We start from the raw sequence: 18409 nt of genomic DNA, 5'->3' as shown, positions 1-18409 counted from the left end.
AGGTCATCTTTTCAACTTGTTTTGAGACCTTTAATCTGGGCCCCTAGGTAGAGCCCATTCCATGACAGCTCCTGGATGAGAAGCCAGAATTCAGTTGCACATCAGCCAACTGCTATGTCCTCTCTTCCTCCTTGTCAAAAGCAGTATAAGGCAGAATCAATCCTATCTATTGGAACCTGGCTATCAAACAAATACCAGACAGTAGTCAAGAAACCCTATAGTGCTACCAGGTTGCGTGAGCAGAACTCCCCATCAGACAAGATATCCAACTACCCTTTCTGTTTCTCCTGAGACTTCTGGCTCATTGTCAGGAATATTTTAATGTAAATTACAAATTTAGGCAGTTCCTCTAGATTCCCTCAGGATTTTGGGGGTGGGTTGGAGGAGAGAAAGCTTAGGAAGGGGAGACAAAAAACAGAGCCTTTGAAAGCTACAAAGTTTTGCCTTAGTACTTTCCTGTGGATTATGGCTTTTTTGCTGAGTGCCAAATTTCCCAAGCACAGTAACTGGAATATAGCCACTTGACTTTCCATGCTGCCATAGTAGTAAATGTGCTTCTCTGAAGTCTGATTCTCTTTGGTCAGAGATAGGACAGATCCAGACAGGAGGTTAGCCAGGAGAGCCGGTGCCAGGGGTTGAATTCTTAGAGCGAGAACTAAGATGGTCAGGAGAAATTTACCTGAAGTAGCTGAAAACAGGAAGAGGCAGCGTAGGCTCAAGCCAAGTCCTTTGAATACGCCAGTGATCAAAGCTGAGATTGGGTGAAAACCAGACTAGAAAGTGAAAACAAGGGTGGCAAGCTGGAAGCTAGACAGAAATGGAACAGAACAGGACTCAGCTTAAAGGCCTGGAAACAAAGTAAGGATGCAGTAGGCAGTTGCCTACACCTTTTTTTATTTTCTGCCTGGCAGGGGTACATGGTTGGGTCAACGTAATTTAGCAGACCCACGATAAATATCCAGTTAGTGATATGAAATTAACCAGGTCACAAGCAGTTAGCCATAGAGCAGCTCTTACCTACCCATTTACACAGGCTGCTTTTACCTACTCCAGGGCCCTGATAAATCTCTGACAGAGCTTCTTCCAAAGTCCCAAATTTATAAGTTATTTAAATTTGAGTGTTGTGTGCTGTGTAAAAAAAGAATGCCATGATTTAATGGAGAGACTCACTCAAAATCATACTGCCAGCCATTACTTCTAGAAATGCTTCCAGGATTAGCTAAATTCATACATGGTGTGTGGATTCTTGCTAACTTCTGTCTGTGAGGATGACACTTTCTGATCTCGTTCCTAGATTTTGGGTTGTGTTGTGTTTAAGTCATCTTTGTACTTAATCAGAATTACTAAAACTTAATATCCATGTATTCACTCATTTATTCAGTTCATATATATTCAGCCTATACTACTGATTGATTGACTCATTAATTCAGCCAATAAATATTACTACTTATTACGTGAAGGCACTGTTCTATTGGGGATGTAAAGTTGATCAAGATAGAGATCTTCCCCTCTGGTGCTCACAGTTCAGTGGAGATGAGAGAAAACATTCCAGAGTATAATAAGTGTAGATAAGCACAGGAGGTTATTGGGGACCCAATGGAAGGGGTGAGTTTCAGTATGAGTAAAATCATTTCAGGTATCACAGATTGTCGTCTCTTCCTCACTTCTTGCAGAGTGGTGCAAGAAAGCCAGCCATAGTAGATGCAAGATTAAGGCAGCTCGAATGTCTGTATGATGATGTTGTGGTGCATCAGCTATACTCTGAAAGGTGCATAGCCTCATTTTGCGGAGTTACTACCTGTGGTGTTTCTTGAAGTCAGTTTATTAGAAGCTTCTACCTTAAGTCCTTTGGCCACTGTACCAAGATAGTCTGTCTGTTGATGTGTTTTATTATATATAGATTAAAAGATTGCATTTCAGGAAAACCCAAGGACACTAGCAGGTGTCAGAAACACTGTAAGTGTTGTATTCCCTAAGAAGTTCTTTCTCTCTCTTAGGAGAAAAGGCATTTGTCTTGTTTTTTGAAGGCATCAGTAATTGAATTGCAAGACACTTAGAGCCTACTAAACTAGGATCTGGGGCACCTCAGGCCAAACAGATGTTGGTGACTTCCAATAATCTGTGAAAACAAACACTGGGGAGGTCATTGTGTGTGCTTTCAGACTAGGACCGCCACTCTACAAATGCCACAATTGGATGTCACTAGTAAATATCACTGGCATAATCCAGTGTTGTTTGTTGAATGTTGTGCTAGAGGCACTCAGATTTTACGATTGATGAATACCTCCCAAGGCCCAGATTCTAGTTATCTAAGTTGATCAAAGCAAACCATGTCTGCCCCCTTTTAAAAGCATAGATAAGGAAGCTCTATTCCTAACTTGGATCTTTGGAAGTGGCAAGACATGAGAATGAGGTGCTTTTGCTTTAGTCCAAGGGTGATCATGTGAACAGAAGTAAACAATTTGCTGAGAAAACCATGCAGCTCTACCAGCATCATCATTTAACCATTTGGACAATGTGACAGTCAAGGAGGGAATCTCATGAATGGAACACATGGAAGATCTCAAGCTTGCCCTTGAAATGTACACTTCAGCCTACATTCAAGCACACTGATACTGAGCAGATGCTGTCTGTAAATGCTCATGTTGCTTTTAGCCATGGTTAACAATGGGGATGAAAAATAATGACACATCAAGGCATAGGAAACAAAGATATGACAGACTGGAGGTAACCAGAATCAGAAGTCTAGGAAACCATGAGGTACCTACAACGTGATACAGACAACCATGTGAGTGTGAGTGGGGATCCAGGCTGGAAAGCAGTGTTAGGTCCATGTCACTTATGAAGATAGGAACAATAAGTGGATAGTGTGGTCCCAGGGATTCAGAATGCAGTCTCTGAAAAGGTCAATGTTGATCAGTTAATGAAACCAATGCTGGTAAATAGGTTGTGACTTTCGACCAAGGGCAGGGGCTATTTACTTCTGTTGTAATTTCATGGTCTCTGTGTATAGGTAGATAAGATATATAAGATATATATATGATATATATATATGTATATATATATATGATAAGATATACACACACACACACACACACACACACACACACTTACATACATATGACAGTTTCCATTAATCAAGTGCTAGAATCATGGAACACATCTACATAGGAAAAGTGTCTCCTTAAAACAATACTTTGTACCAGGTGATACTTACCTGGCATTGCCCACGCTGGGCTGAGTCTTGAAACTAATTGTCAGATATCTATTCATAATAATACCCAAAGGAGTAAGAATTATACATTTTATTATATAATTTTTCTCTGATAAAATTTTATTACATAGTTAACATAATTATATAAAACAAACCACGTGAAATAGGGATATGGTAAAAAAAAAAAAATCTAGCTCCTCTTCACTAACGAACTAGAAAATCTCTTTAGCTCATTGTCGTTAAACTAGTAATCTTCATTCTGGTCTGAGTTTCCCTTTTTCCAGTTCTTCTGACCTCCTCTTCACTCATCATGTTCTTGTTCTAACCTGAGATGGTTAGTTTGACTTACCCTTTATCTTTGGTCTTTACTTAAAAATTTTATCAACTGTATTTTTAAGATGAGTCTTCAAAATGAGTTCCACCAAATCCTTGAGCCCCTTACCTCCATGGGTCAAGCTTCAGACCTTTTCCTAACCTAAGCATTCAGGTCTCTGCATGGTGAACATTCTATCCCATTGTGTTGGGCCACATTCTACAACTAATTCAGCAATGGAACAGGGCTTTATTCTGATCCCTTTGTGAGGAAGCACACCTCTCCGGTTGGGGTGCAAGCGGCATGTAATTTCTCCCATTGGGCAGAAACTTCCTGTTATGTGCCTCCAGCAGGAGCCTGAGAACTTCTTAGTTAAGTTTTGAAACTGCACGGTGACATAGACTACTCACCTAAGAATTTCATTCAATCTTTACAGCAACTGTGTGAGATAGATACTATCACACAAAGATGAGGCAGTTGTCAAGAGTACAAAACAAGTAAGTAGCAGAACTATTCTGGGGATCCAGGTCATCTGATTTCAGTCCCAGACTGGTTCCTTTAGGACAGATTAAATGCACTGCACAAAATCATTAGAACGTTAGAAACTTTCCACCTAAAATTGGCCTTGGACTTAAAGCCTTTTTATCTTAAAGTAATGTAATTTCTGTTTTTTTAAATTTTTTTGTTAATGTTTAGTTTTGAGAGAGACAGAGACAAAGCATGAGCGGGGGATGGACAGAGAGAGAGGGAGCCACAGAATCCAAAGCAGGCTCCAGTCTCTGAGCTGTCAGCAAGAGCCTGGAGGGGGGCTCCAACTCATGAACCGTGAGATCATGACCTGAACCGAAGTCGGACATTCAACCCACCTAGCCACCCAGACGCCCCTCTGGTTTATTTATTAATTTGGTTTACTTCTGACTGGCCACATTACATAAAATAATTATCACATCTAATTAGAAGTATAAGTGATTCCAATGAATGAAAGCAGAAGCAAGCAATAAATTCCAATTCAATGATTATGAAAAGCAATTCAGTGTTTAGCTAATTTTGAATAATGCATATAATTACTGTGTACAGAATTATTAGAAAAACTAAAAAAAAAGTAAATTTTACAAATAAAGGATAGTTTGTTTAGAAGTAACAGATATGATTATATTGAGATAGTAATAAATTCCACCATTTTTAAAGGAAAACCTATTGTGAATACTGTGGGGGATTTTTGTTTATTTGTTTCAAAAAGCATTTCCTTATCTCAGAATGTTGTCATAACAGAAATTCTATCCCCAAACCAAGCAAGCCATGTATAGCATTTATGAAATCTGTCAGCTTATATTCTGAGCAAGCATTTTTTGTCAGATATTGGATAGATATGAAAAGAATACTGATTAAAAAATGCAACAACAAAGGCATGTGTTTAATAATATATGAGATAGCATATATAAAAGCATGTTTAAATTTGTATATGACCTAGCATATATAAATATTTATGCCATGTCATACAAAATATATATTAGTGTAAGTATACAAATATAAAGATAAATATCCTGACGTGTAGTCAGAGGAAACACCTTCCTCCTCAAAAAAAAAAAAAAAAAAAGAAGAAAGAAAATTCAGATTAGCCGAAGTTGAAAAATTGGCTCTGTTTTGTGAAAAAACACATTGAACTCTTTTTTCTTTTTTTTAATGAAAATCTGTTTCATTTTTTTAAGTGTATTTATTTATTTTGAGAAGGAGAGAGACAGAGAGGCAAAGAGAGAGAGAGAGAGATAGGATCCTAAGCAGGCTTTGCATTGTCAGTTCAGAGCCCGACATGGAGCTCGATTCCATGATCTGTGCAACCACGACCTGAGCGGAAATCAAGAGTTGGATGATTAACCAACTGAGTCACCCAGGAGCCCCAGTGTCTTTTGTTTTTGTTCTCTCTCTGGTTTTTATGAGAGCATATGCTGTTGAAGAAGCTCATTTTCCCCCCCAGTGAATATTGCTCATTTTTTCTAGCCCAATTATTTGGACTAAGAAGACTAAGTTAAGATTAATTGGGGCAAGTTGATTTAGGGCAAGTGATTAATTGATTGATTTTAGAGAGTGAGTGTGAGAGCGAGGGAGAAGGGTAGAGGGAGAGGGGGAGAAAGAATGAGAATCCTAAGCAGGTTTCACACTCAGCACAGAGCCTGATGAGGGGCTTAATCCCACAACAGTGAGATCATGACCTGAGCAGAAATCAAGAGTTGGACCCTTAAACAACTGAATCACCCAGGTGCCCCTGCAAGTGGTATATTTTAAAAAGTGCTAATAAAACTGATCATCTTTAATAAGATTTGGAGAAAACTTGCATCATTTTTTTAAAAAGGCTGATAAGCTGATACATCTTGAATTCGTAATGTTCTGCACCACTGAAACAGTACATCAGAGTGTTTTGAAGTTTGAATAGTTAGATAAATAGGTTATATGTACTAATTCCAAATAATAAAATATATCATGTATTTCTATGTCTTATATTTCTACCCTTTGTTTCTGGTAGATTGTGGATGGAATATTTATATAATGAAATTGTTAACTACTTATGTTCCTAAATTTGTTTATATGCACTACAGATCTTTTTAAGATCTTCAAGTGACTTCAGAAAAATACTATCTTACCTAATTCTTCAGTGATTTGTATTTAAACTAAATCCTAATTCTTATCTGTTTTTATGTCTTAATAATTTTTATTATTGTGGTGATAGTAAAGCGACTTTGGACAGCTTTAGAAAATACAATAAAGCAATGCACTAATTTACTCTCCCACCAGCACTGAATGAAAAGTATGACTAATCTTTTTATGTTAGGCAAAATACGATCATTGTTTTATTTTGGATATCTTTATTTTTTTGAATTTGAACATTTCTTCAAAAACTCATCGGCCATTTTATTCTATTTTGAGTATTGACTGTTCATATTCTTTGTGCCTTTTTTTTCTGTTGGGATATTTTTTATCTTATTACATACAGCTTTTTATAAACTAGACTCTTAAGCCTTTGTGAAATATATATATATGTATATATATATATAAAGTTATATATATATATATATATATATAAAGTGATATATATATATATAAAGTGATATATATATCACTTTCCTTTTGTTTTTTACTTTTCAATTGTGTGTAAGTAGGGGCGCCTGAGTGGCTCAGTTGGTTAAGTGTCCAGCTTGGGTTCAGGTCATGAGCTCATGGTTCATGGGTTCAAGCCCCGCCTCAGGCCCTGTGCTGATAGCTCGGAGCCTGGAGCCTGCTTTGGATTCTGTGTCTCCCTCTCTCTCTCTCTCTCTCTGCCCACCCACCACTCACACTCTGTGTCTCTCTTAAAAATAAATAAGCATTAAAAAATTTTTAGGGGCGCCTGTGTGGCTCAGTCGGTTAAGCAGCCGACTTCGGCTCAGGTCATGATCTCGCGGTCCGTGAGTTCGAGCCCCACGTCGGGCTCTGTGCTGACAGCTCAGGGCCTGGAGCCTGTTTGAGATTCTGTGTCTCCCTCTCTCTGACCCTCCCCTGTTCATGCTCAGTCTCTCCCTCTCTCAAAAATAAACAAAACATTAAAACAAAATTTAAAAATTTTTTTTTAATTTGTGTAAGTATGTTTATGGAGTGCAGATGTGTAGAATATTTTATTTTTATATAACCAAATTTATCAGCCTTTTCTTTTCTGGCTTTCATGCTTAGAAAGACCATCATGGAACATGTAAATATTCATCCAGATTTTGGTGCCTTCATGATTTCTTGGTTTCAGAATCTATTTTCATGAAAAAATATAAGGCTATCCAACTTTATTATTTTCAAATATGTGGCCAGTTATTTCAGTACCTGTTATGAAATAATGTACTTCTCTGCTACTATGAAATATAAATCTTATTAAGTACTGAATTCCTGCATATACTTAGATCTATTTATAGAATTTATATTTTTGTGCACTGAAAAAACCCATTTCTTTCTGAAACTCATTTTTTTATTAGTGTATTCTTTTTTAATGTTTATTTATTTATTTTGTGAGAGAGAGAGCAAACATGAGTGGGGAGGGGCAGAGAGAGGGAGACAGAGAAGCCCAAGCAGGCTCCACGCTGTCAGTGCAGAGCCTAATATGGGGCTCAATCTCACAAACTGTGAGATCATGACCTAAACTGAAATCAAGAGTCAGATGCTCAGCTGACTGAGACATCCAGGGGCCCTCATTACTATATTATTAACAAGTACTTAATATATGGTAAGGTACACCCCCTTTTACTTTCTTAAGTTTTTTAAATAAATATTTTTATCCATTGTATTTCTTCTTTTGCCTTAGTTTTAGACTCATTGGTCATATGACACTAGCACTTTTGTTGTTATTATATTCAATCAGATTAATTGGTAAGAATTAAATAGTTTATAGATTTGAAACTTAAAAAAAAATTTTTTTTATTGTTTATTTTTGACAGAGAGACAGAGCATGAGTGGGGGAGGTGCACAGAGAGAGGGAGACATAGAATCTGAAGCAGACTCCAGGCTCTGAGGTGTCAGCACAGAGCCCCACGTGGGGCTTGAACTTACATACCGCGAGATCATGACCTGAGCTGAAGTTGGATGCTCAACTGACTGAGCCACCCAGGCACCCCATGAACCTTTTTTTAAATGTTTTATTTATTTTTGAGAGAGAGAGAGAGACAGAGCACAAGCAAGGGAGGGGCAGAGAGAGAGAGAGAGAGGGAGACAGAATCTGAAGCAGGCCCCTGGCTCTGCGCTGTCAGCCTGATGCGGGGCTCGAACGCATGAACTGCGAGATCATGACCTGAGCAGAAGCCAGACACTTAACCAACTAAGCCACCCAAGCGCCCCTATAGATTTAACCTTTTAAACTTACCCTTTATTGAAGTTATTTTTCCTTATACCCCTCAGTGAAGTTTGAGGCTTCCTGTATATAGGCTCCCTATTTCTTTGTTCATTCCAATGATTTTGTGAAAGTTTTTAATTGTAAGCAGAAAAGAAAAAAGTTGACTCTTGCTGAGGAAGCAGGAAAACAGTTATTCCAAATATGTTAGGTAGTTCAGTTAATCAGCAGGTGGGCTCGAGAACCAGGTTCAAGGGTAATCTTCCAAAGAAAATTATCAGACCCACCAAAGCAAGATCTGTTGAGAAAACTGTCACCACTGCCACCCTCATGGGGACTCGTAGTTCAGGTCACAGCTATCACCTCTGCACTAGGAATTCAAGTCTCCTTGAATTCCTCCTTTACTTCTAGAAGTAAAGGCTTCTAGAAGCAGCCTCCTTTACTTCTAGAAGCACTTCCACCTCTTTCTTTATCTCAGTTGCATTGGCTAGACCTTCCAGAATAATGTGACTATTAATGATGAGTATCTTTTTCTAACTCCTGCCTTTACTGGAAAAATGTGTCATTCATTTTGGTTAACTGTTATGTGTCAGTCCCTGAGAGTGTTAGAGAAGTCATCTTCATTCATAACACGTTAAAAGATTTGTTCTATTTCCTTTTAATTTTGTGGGTTTTTTTTCCCTCATCAGACATGAATTTTATCAGAAGTTTCTTGCTTAAATGATCATATGCTTTTAAAAAAAAATTTAACCTATGAATGTAATACAGTAATGGGTTTAAAATCTCTTGTTTCTTTCCTATTATGTCACAAAACTGATACTTGCTCTTCTACATCTTTGTTCAGAACTAGAAGCAATTTCTTTATCACCATTAGTCTGGACAAGTCCTGGAAATATTAATAAAAATATCTTGATGGTTTTACTCTGTATCCATTTCCATTTTTATGAGTTCCCTCCTCATTTTTATATGAAATTACTTTTTCCTATTTTAGTGTTTAGTTTGTTTCCCTTCTTTTTTATTTTAGATCAGGCGTTTTATGGGACCGAATTTTCCTCTGAGTACAATTTGATCCCATCACATATTTTTAATAAATCTATTGTTTTAATGTTCTTTTTGGCATCTACCCTTTTAATTTCCCCTTTAAGCCAAGAATTACTTTATTTTTTAATTTTTATTTTTTTTAACGTTTGTTTATTTTTGAGACAGAGAGAGACAGAGCGTGAATACGGGAGGGGCAGAGAGAGAGGGAGATACAGAATCTGAAACAGGCTCCAGGCTCTGAGCTGTCAGCACAGAGCCCGATGCGGGGCTCGAACTCACAGACCTCGAGATCATGACTTGAGCCGAAGTCGGACGCTTAACCGACTGAGCCACCCAGGCGCCCCCCCCCCAAGAATTATTTTAAAAGAATGCTTTTAATTTTTAAGTCCTTCTATTTCTCATATCTTCCAAAAACTGATTTCTAGTTTTATCACATAGAGGTAGAGAATGTGGTCTGTAGTTTGTTTTCATTTCAGCAGGAAACCTGAAGAAACCAGGAGTCAAACTAGTAGATTCATACTGGGCATGAATGTTCTCTTTTATCTTTCTTTAAAATATTTTAAGGGGCGCCTGGGTGGCACAGTCGGTTAAGCGTCCGACTTCAGCCAGGTCACGATCTCGCGGTCCGGGAGTTCGAGCCCCGCGTCGGGCTCTGGGCTGATGGCTGAGCCTGGAGCCTGTTTCCGATTCTGTGTCTCCCTCTCTCTCTGCCCCTCCCCCCGTTCATGTTCTGTCTCTCTCTGTCCCAAAAATAAATAAACATTGGAAAAAAAATTAAAAATAAATAAAAGTAAATAAAAAAATAAAAAATAAAAAAAACCAAAATATTTTAAAGTAAGCTTAGTATTTGCATAAGATAGCAGATAAACTATTATTCTTTTTTTGTTTACTGATGGCAGCATCGATTTAAGTGTCTTTTATGCTCAACCTGGGTTACAGTTTGTCTCAATTAACCCAATATGCCTACTTTCATAAACTGTTAAGGATGTTTGAGTTTTTTCTTTTTTACTTTAACGTAGGAAGTTCTTTTCTGCTCTCCTATATGAATGTATTATGTTATTACTCATTTATGTAAAATAATTATTTAAAGTATTACATACTTTTATTTGCTATAATTTGGGCTTATTTTTGATACAACTTTTTTGTATGGCTGAATTCCACTTTTAATAATATTCTTTTTTGTTCGTTTCATTGTTATTTTGTAGAACATGGTTGGAGAGTGGGCCTTACCAGAAGAAATGGTTGAGAATTTACCACCCTCCAACAACAACATATTGGGTCATGTGATTCACAGATTAATTGAAAAATCTCATCCTCCTCAAGTCAAAGCAACAATACCAGAATTACCTTCATTTGCTATTAAAGGGTGCTTATTGGGGAAAACATTTAGTGGAAAAACTACTGCCCTGAAGGCTCTACAAAAAGGTAGAATTTCCTTTTTCTTTTTTTCCCCCTGCTTATTGGATTCTGTCTACATTGACTGTAGCTTCAAATGACTATGTCTGTAGACAACATACATAAGAATCTGCTGATATAGTGAGAAACTCTGTCATCATCAAAAATTTTATAATAGACTGATCATATAATTAATTGTCCAAGGCAGACACTTTTAAGATTTTAGAGTCATAAACTGGGACTGTCCCAAGCAAACCTGGATATATGGATATGTTATATACTGATAGTACATAGTCTAGAGAAATACCAATTGTAAACTTTTCCTCATAGATTTTATTTACCTACCAATGAAGGAGGAAATTAATAATTTGTAACAAATACAAAAGAAATCTACTTAAAATTATAAATGTTTTAATTCTTCACATCTGTTGAGTTCTGTCTTTTTAATGAGGCTTTGGCTTTTTCTGTTGAAGTCCGTTCAGCTAAAAGCATAGGTTTCCGTTGGTTTAGTTCACTTTTATTCAATTACACTAATTTTTTGCTGTTTTTACTACAAAACTCAAAATTTACAGACTAGTCCATGTTAAACTAATCTAATGCAGAGAAAGGTAAGGTAGATCATTATTGAAATGTTAAAAGTACCTCCTTAAAAAGAAGCTTGACAAAAGCACAATGAGATATTACTTCACACCACTAAGATGGGTACAATAAAAAAAAAAAGGAAAATAGCAAGTGTTAGTGAGGAAGTGTTGCTTGGAACCCTCATACATTGCTGGTGGGAATATAAAATGGTGTAGTCACTATGGAAAGCAGTTTGGTGGTTCCTCAATAAATTAAACAAAGAATTACCATATGATCCCAACAATTCTGCTATGGAATGTATACCCCAAAGGATCGAAAACAGGTGCTCAAAATAAATCTTATGCAGGAATATTCATAGCAGCACTATTAAAAATAGTCAAAAGGTGCGAAAAAAATCCAAATGTCGCCTGATGAATAGATAACAAAAATAGTATATCTACACAATGAAATATTATTTCTCAGCCATAAAAAAGGAGTGAGTACTACTAATACATGCTACAACATGAATGAACCTTGAAACCATGATGCTGAATGGAAGAAATGAGACACAAAAGGCCACATACTGTATGATCCATTGATATGAAATATCCAGAATAGGCAAACCCATAAAGACAGAAGGCAATTTACTGGTTGCGGGCACAGGAATAAGAGAGATACAGAGTGACTGACTGCTTAGTGGGTACCAGGTTTCCTCTTTGGGTGATGAAAATTTTTTGGAATGAGATAGTGGTGATTGTTAGACATGTAAATGGCCTAAACACTTCTGAGGTGTATCTTTTACCATAGTTAAAATGGTTAAATTTATGTTAGGTGAATTTTACCACAATAAAAAAATAAGCAGCTTGATCCAAAAGACAATTCTAGGGAGCCCAAAAGACAGTATTATGGGGTGAAGCCAGCACGGAAGGATAATTATGTCAATTTCCTAAATGAAGTAATTAATAAAATTGTCTGCTGTACTTTAGACTTTCCTATTCAGGTACTTTCTATTGACACTCTTGTCCAAGAAGCCATCAAAGCATTTCATGACAATGAACAAGTCAGTGAGGCCCTACCAATTGAGAAAAAAGATGAAGAAAAGGCTCTACCAGTTCAGCAAGAGACGAGTAAAGAAAGCCAGGCAAGTGTGATTTTAGTTTTCTTTTCTGCTCCTCATATTCTAATGGAATCTAAGAGATCTTCTAGACCAGAGGTTAACAATGTTTTCTATAAAGGTCCAGAGAGAAAATATTTTAGGTTTTGTGGGCCAAGAGGCAAAATCAACGTTATTGTGTGGGTGTTTATATAGCAAAAGAGAAGATTCCTCCCTCCCACTCCCCCAACATTGCCTGGATGGGTCCTCCAGGGTGGTTAGTCCATTTTGCACCCAGTTACCATCAGCAGGAGACAATCTTCTGAGAAAGAGCCACAGGTTGGTAAGACTGGTAAGGGGGCAAAGGGGCTGACTTGCAAGAGGTTGGAAGTGGGTGGGGTATGAGTGTTGTGGGCAGAATTCACCAAGTTACCAGCTCTCAGAGTCATATTCCACCACTGAGACCTTGACAGTGGCCAACGGTGAAGTCTCCATCGCATAAAGACCTGTGCCAGCTTTGGGTCACGGCCAAGGCACGTGCGGCGGGGGGGGGGGGGGGGGGGGGGGGGAATAGCAGAGAAGGGGTGGAGGGGGATACCAGACTTGGTCCCCTGGCTCACAATGCTGTTCCACAGAGGGATGCCCAGGGACTATATACAAAACAGTTGGCCAGCTGAATTTGGTCTGTGAGTAGATCTCAACCAGAGGGGTTAGTGAAGGAGGGGGAGATTTTCTTGTGGTTTACCTGCATCACATTCCCATAAATATTGCATCTTCTACATTATTGCATGAAGATTCTAAGGCAGGAAACAGGAGAATGTGACCCCACCTTGAGAATCATAATGTGGTCCAGCACCCTCATTTTAAAGGAGAGACAATAGAGGTCCCAAGGATAAATTGGCTTACTCGGGGTCAGAAGGCTTATTGACGGCTAGGCTTTGAGTGGAAACCAAGATTCTAAATCCAGTACTCTTTCCCCTACCTTATGTTGTCTCTGCAATTGAATAAACTTGCAAAGAATCTAACCCAGATCATTTGCATCAGTTGCAAAATAAATACCATTTAACCAGAAGTTATGAAAATAACTGGGAGAAGTGTGGGCTGCCCCTTATTCTGATGATAGATAATGTACATGTTTTTTCTTTATTCTCTTATGGCTATGACTGACACCTCTAGGATTGTTCTTTCTAAAATAGTGTTTCATAAACTCTACCTCTTTCTCAGGTTTCACTGTATTTTTTTTAAATTTTTAATGTTTATTTATATTTAAGAGAGTTAGAGACAGAGAGTGAGCAGGAGAGGGGCAGAGAGAGAGGGAGACAGAATCTGAAGCAGGCTTCAGGCTCCGAGCTGTTAGCACAGAGCCTGACGCGGGGCTCAAACTCATGAACTGTGAGATCACGACCTGAGCCGTTGTCAGATGCTTAACCGACTGAGCCACCCAGGCACCCCTCACTGTATTTTCAAAATAGCAGTTGCTGTATTTTACATAGTAATTGAAGATCATTGGAAAGACAGAGTACACCACAGGCTACTGTGTGTTTCGATAAGAATAATCATCAATTTTACGTGTTTTTAGAAATCATTCAGTTATTCTTAATATCATTAAGGTCATAGATAAAATAGTGTGAACCTTACTTATAGAAATAAAATTTTAAATGTTATTAAAATATGATAATGTTAAGATTTCTGTGTGTGTATGTATGTTTTCTCCCCAAAGGATCTACAGGATGTATCTTCAGCTTATCCAGCTTCAAATGAAGCATTGCCAGAAACAGAAGATAAAACTGTACTTAGTAAGTGAGATATCCAAACAAATCATCCATTTTTTACATTAGAGAGACAGACAGATAAATAGTAAGTGCACATGTATGTGAGCACAAACTTGCTTTCAGGGAAAGAAAAGGGAGACAAGGAGAGTTTTGCATAGTTGTCTACCTGGTCATTTAACAGAGAGAGCAAGGTAAACACAGAAGTCCCCAACCCTTGTCTATAAATAGGGATAAGAGATAAGTATTACAAAGGAATCTTTTTTTGCTCCTTCAGATAGTTGCTCAGTTTTGTTGTGCTTGTGATAACATCCAGGATAAATCCTCCCTCTCCCTGGCTTTGCAGGGAGACAGTATTTTATTGTTTCTTTTCGCCCAGGCAGATCTGAGTGAGTGGTAGGGTTGGGGCTCCCTGCACACTGCTGTGTTCTTTACTGGTTGAGGGAGGCTACGGGGTCTGGTCTCTTGCATCCCTGCTGAAGAGTGGTTCCCTACCTAAAGTTAAGTTGATTTCCAGCCTTGGGCAAGGCAAATAAATAGAACCTGGCTTCCAAACCTAATGAAAAGTTACCTCACTTGGGATCTGGGTTCTAGTCTTTCAGATGCTTTTTAGAAACATTGAAGGAAAACAATTTTAAGTCTTAAATATCTTTTCTAGCTGTGCTAGTGAAGGCTTGCCATATTTAATAGTTTCCTCATGTTCTAGCACACAGTTCAGATCATCCTGTGCGCACGTCATTATTGCCGTCACCACTGGACCATGTGGTGAGCATGAAGCTCTCCAAGAGCAGTTGTATTTTCCATCCTTTCAAAGGGTGTAATCTGTCCCTTATTTCAGTTATGTGTTTCTTACAAGATAATTTTGGTTGATTTTTAATCTATTATAAGTATTGTATGACATATTTTATTACAAAAGTCCAGTTAATTATAAACAGACTCTGAAAACTTGTTTTTTTCCCATAGAATTCAAGTAAAAAACTCCAAAGTCTGACTTCCAGACTTTTCTACCTTGAGACATATTTATTACCTATAACTTGATAATTCAGGAAAATGAAAATGAATGAATTATCATTTTAAAAAATTTTCTTCAGAAACTTGGCTATTTTTCTAAAAAGAAAACGCAAACTGTATTAAAGTATTCCTAATGATATTATTATGAGTGAGCCATAAGGGAAGGAAGGAAGTGGAAAACACCAAGCCACACAACAGCCAGGATTTTAATGTTGTGGAACAAAGATGAAGCCTTTCTGTGGTGATTCTATTACTTCTTTCCTCCGAGCATCTCAGGCATGGCTGGATCCAATAACCCATCTGTCCAAAACCATGGATGATCACATACTAACATGGTTCTTAGTGGTAAATACTGGACTTTATTCTTAACACTTTTCCTATTGCTAGGTACTGAAACAAATAAAACTCCAAAAGCTGAAGAAGTCAAATCAAGTGATAGTTTCTCTGAAGTAAGTATTGTAATCTAATTTTGGCTACTAGTAGATTGAAGTATGTCATGATTCATAGTTTCTTGGTATGTCTTCAAATGGAATGAAATAGCAATGTGCTCCTTTTTTGGTTTAAAGTAATTATTATGGTAAAATAGTAACTAAATCTGAGTTACTTAATATTCTTTATATTCTTAATATTCCTTATCCCTAAAGCAGTGGAAATTGCTATTGAGTTTTGCCAGGTAAGAAAATAAGTATGTGATTTTTTAAAATTTTAATCATATGTCAAACTTACATTTATGTGTTTTTCTTTACCACTGAATTTATTACTTCTCTTTCCTTTCCTACTCTCTTTATCTTTAAATACTTTTTTTCCCCCAGAATTTCTCCTTAGACCTATTGGTGACTCTTTTTTTTTTTTTCTTTCAACGTTTATTTATTTTTGGGACAGAGAGAGACAGAGCATGAACGGGGGAGGGGCAGAGAGAGAGGGAGACACAGAATCGGAAATAGGCTCCAGGCTCTGAGCCATCAGCCCAGAGCCTGACGCGGGGCTCGAACTCCCGGACCGCGAGATCGTGACCTGGCTGAAGTCGGACGCTTAACCGACTGTGCCACCCAGGCGCCCCTATTGGTGACTCTTCAGAATGTTTTATTAATCCCTGAAATACTCACAACAATTCACTCACTGTGACTTCCAATGGAAACTAGCATTTTCTTGTATAGTATTGCTTTTCTGTATGTGGAGATATCTTTTTGTCATCAAATACAATGTCCTGATTAATCAAGAAATTTTATTTGCTTTATTTTTATTATATTTAGTTACTTTTATTATGTGATTTACCTGGGAAACAATTTTAGTTTTCAAATATTTTAATTTGAAAATTCCTTAAAGATAGAAAAAGTTTTGGAAGGATATACACCAATCTGTAAGTATGACAGCCAGTGAAGAGGGAAATGGGCTTAGAGAAAGTGATGAAGGGGAATGTATCATTTTTACTCTGTGTATTTGCAATATAAATTAACAGAAAGGCTAAGTGCATTTTTTATATTTACTTTTATTGAGTTACAAATCCTCCAAATTCCATATTCAATTCAACGCAAAGGACATACTTTTTGTGTGTGTGTTCATTGTTGTAATTATTTGGAATATGTCAGTGAACAGAAAGGCAAGGTTCTTGGACCTTAAAGAGTTTACATTCTAATGCAGACAGATAACAAACCATAAACACCGAGTAAATGAATTATATGACCCATTAGATGGTAATGAGTCAGAAGGGAAGAAAAGGTAGAGTGAAGTAAGGGGTCAGAAGCAAAGGGGTCAAGGCCATGGAGGTGGGGAAAGAGGGAAGGTTGCTGTATTAAATGGGATAAGCCTTCTTTGAGAAAGTGAGATCTAACCAGATTGAAAGAAGATTGAGAGAAAATTCCAAGTGCATCTGGGGAAGCATTGTAGGCAGTAAGAATAGCTGGATGGCAGCAATGAGGCAGGAAGGTTCCTGGCCAGCAAAGTGGGGTTAGAGAGATGAGCTGGAAAGGAGAAAAGTCAGGTCAGCCTTACAGGCACAATGAGGACATTTGAAGTAAACAAGGAAACTTTATAGGGTTTTGCATAGACATCTAATATCATTTGACTTGTTAAATACTTGCTGGTGGTTGAGTTAAGAATCAGCACTAGGGAATTTTCCTGTTCGTAAAGCAGCTTTATTGGACTAGCCCTTCTACAGATAATGTTACCGATGCGGGACAAAATAGAAAAGCTAATTATTTGATGGCCAAAAGCCAACAGGAAAAAGTCAAAGTGGAAGACAGGCAGGCAGCCTAAAACAGGCATGAACTGTGTGGCATTGGACCACTGAATCAAGGGAACTTCCCTGGTCAAGAGCCATACTTGTACAGGTTATCCCAGAGGCACACCATGTCTGTGTAGCACGAGAGTGGCTAGAACTCAAGCAGAAATCTTTAATAGTTTCAGTTTAAGGTATTAGAAAACGAAGGTTGGCAATGCCAGAGCCGCTGAGAATTCAGAGGAAGATCTTGGCAAGGAGGGACCCACACAGAGGAGCCTCAATATCCATACACACTTCCCCTGGATGCTTGGCTGACTCCAGAATTGCGCCAGATGATCAGTGTCTTCACCAGAGAGCATGACCATTTAATTTTCCCCCTAGACATTTGGATTCTGACTTTTAAATTAGTTGTACTCTACCACTCATTGTTTATTTTCACAGCTCACTGTGCGTGCTCAGCTTGGTGCAAAATCAGAAAAGTTGCTGAAGAAAGGAAAGAGCGTTTCTGACATGTTGCTAGTTAGCATCATGGTAAATGCTATTAAGTACGTATTTTTTTAATCTACTAATATATTCTTTATCAGATAGAAGTATATAAAGAATAATATAGCAGTATTTTTTATTTTTAATATCTAATCAATACTACCCATCTACATGAGAAAACATACAGCAAGATAAAGACATGTTTTATGATTTACATGCTTATATTTCACTTCTCCCACTTTACCAGTCTTCATTCACCCAGGTGAAGGTCAGGTTCTATTCCCTCAGGAATTCAAGGAGTCATTAGATACTTGGAAAAGCCAAGGGACAGATTATAGAGGGGAGAGACCCTGATTGTGTGGTCACAAGTCAGTGCCCTTCCTTGTTTTATGTTTCAGGAGAAGGAAGTGGACCCAGGGACCCAAAGGCTCATCAGTGCTGGATGGGGAGGCAATGAGAAAAGGAGGT

The 18409-nt window shown here is 37.8% G+C and overlaps 1 protein-coding gene across 4 annotated transcripts in view; it reads left to right on the top strand.

Annotated features, from left to right (window-relative positions):
• The window catches only part of SPEF2 (sperm flagellar 2), a 185765-nt gene that overhangs the window by 56789 nt on the left and 110567 nt on the right, over positions 1 to 18409 (top strand). For 2 of the 4 annotated variants that reach the window (XM_011286553.4, XM_045038153.1), the window contains 5 exons: positions 10614 to 10833; positions 12351 to 12505; positions 14178 to 14253; positions 15625 to 15686; positions 17900 to 18003. In XM_011286553.4, coding sequence (XP_011284855.2) covers positions 10614 to 10833; positions 12351 to 12505; positions 14178 to 14253; positions 15625 to 15686; positions 17900 to 18003 — 617 coding nt within the window. Of the gene's footprint in view, positions 1 to 3199; positions 4025 to 7670; positions 8054 to 10613; positions 10834 to 12350; positions 12506 to 14177; positions 14254 to 15624; positions 15687 to 17899; positions 18004 to 18409 lie in introns of those variants that run through there. The other 2 variants (XM_045038156.1, XM_045038157.1) reach the window with 2 other exon arrangements.

This window comes from Felis catus, chromosome A1 (assembly GCF_018350175.1).
Source record: "Felis catus isolate Fca126 chromosome A1, F.catus_Fca126_mat1.0, whole genome shotgun sequence".
NCBI lineage: Eukaryota > Metazoa > Chordata > Mammalia > Carnivora > Felidae > Felis > Felis catus.
Note: the sequence above shows the minus strand (reverse complement) of the source record. Positions and strands in the feature narration are given on the sequence as shown.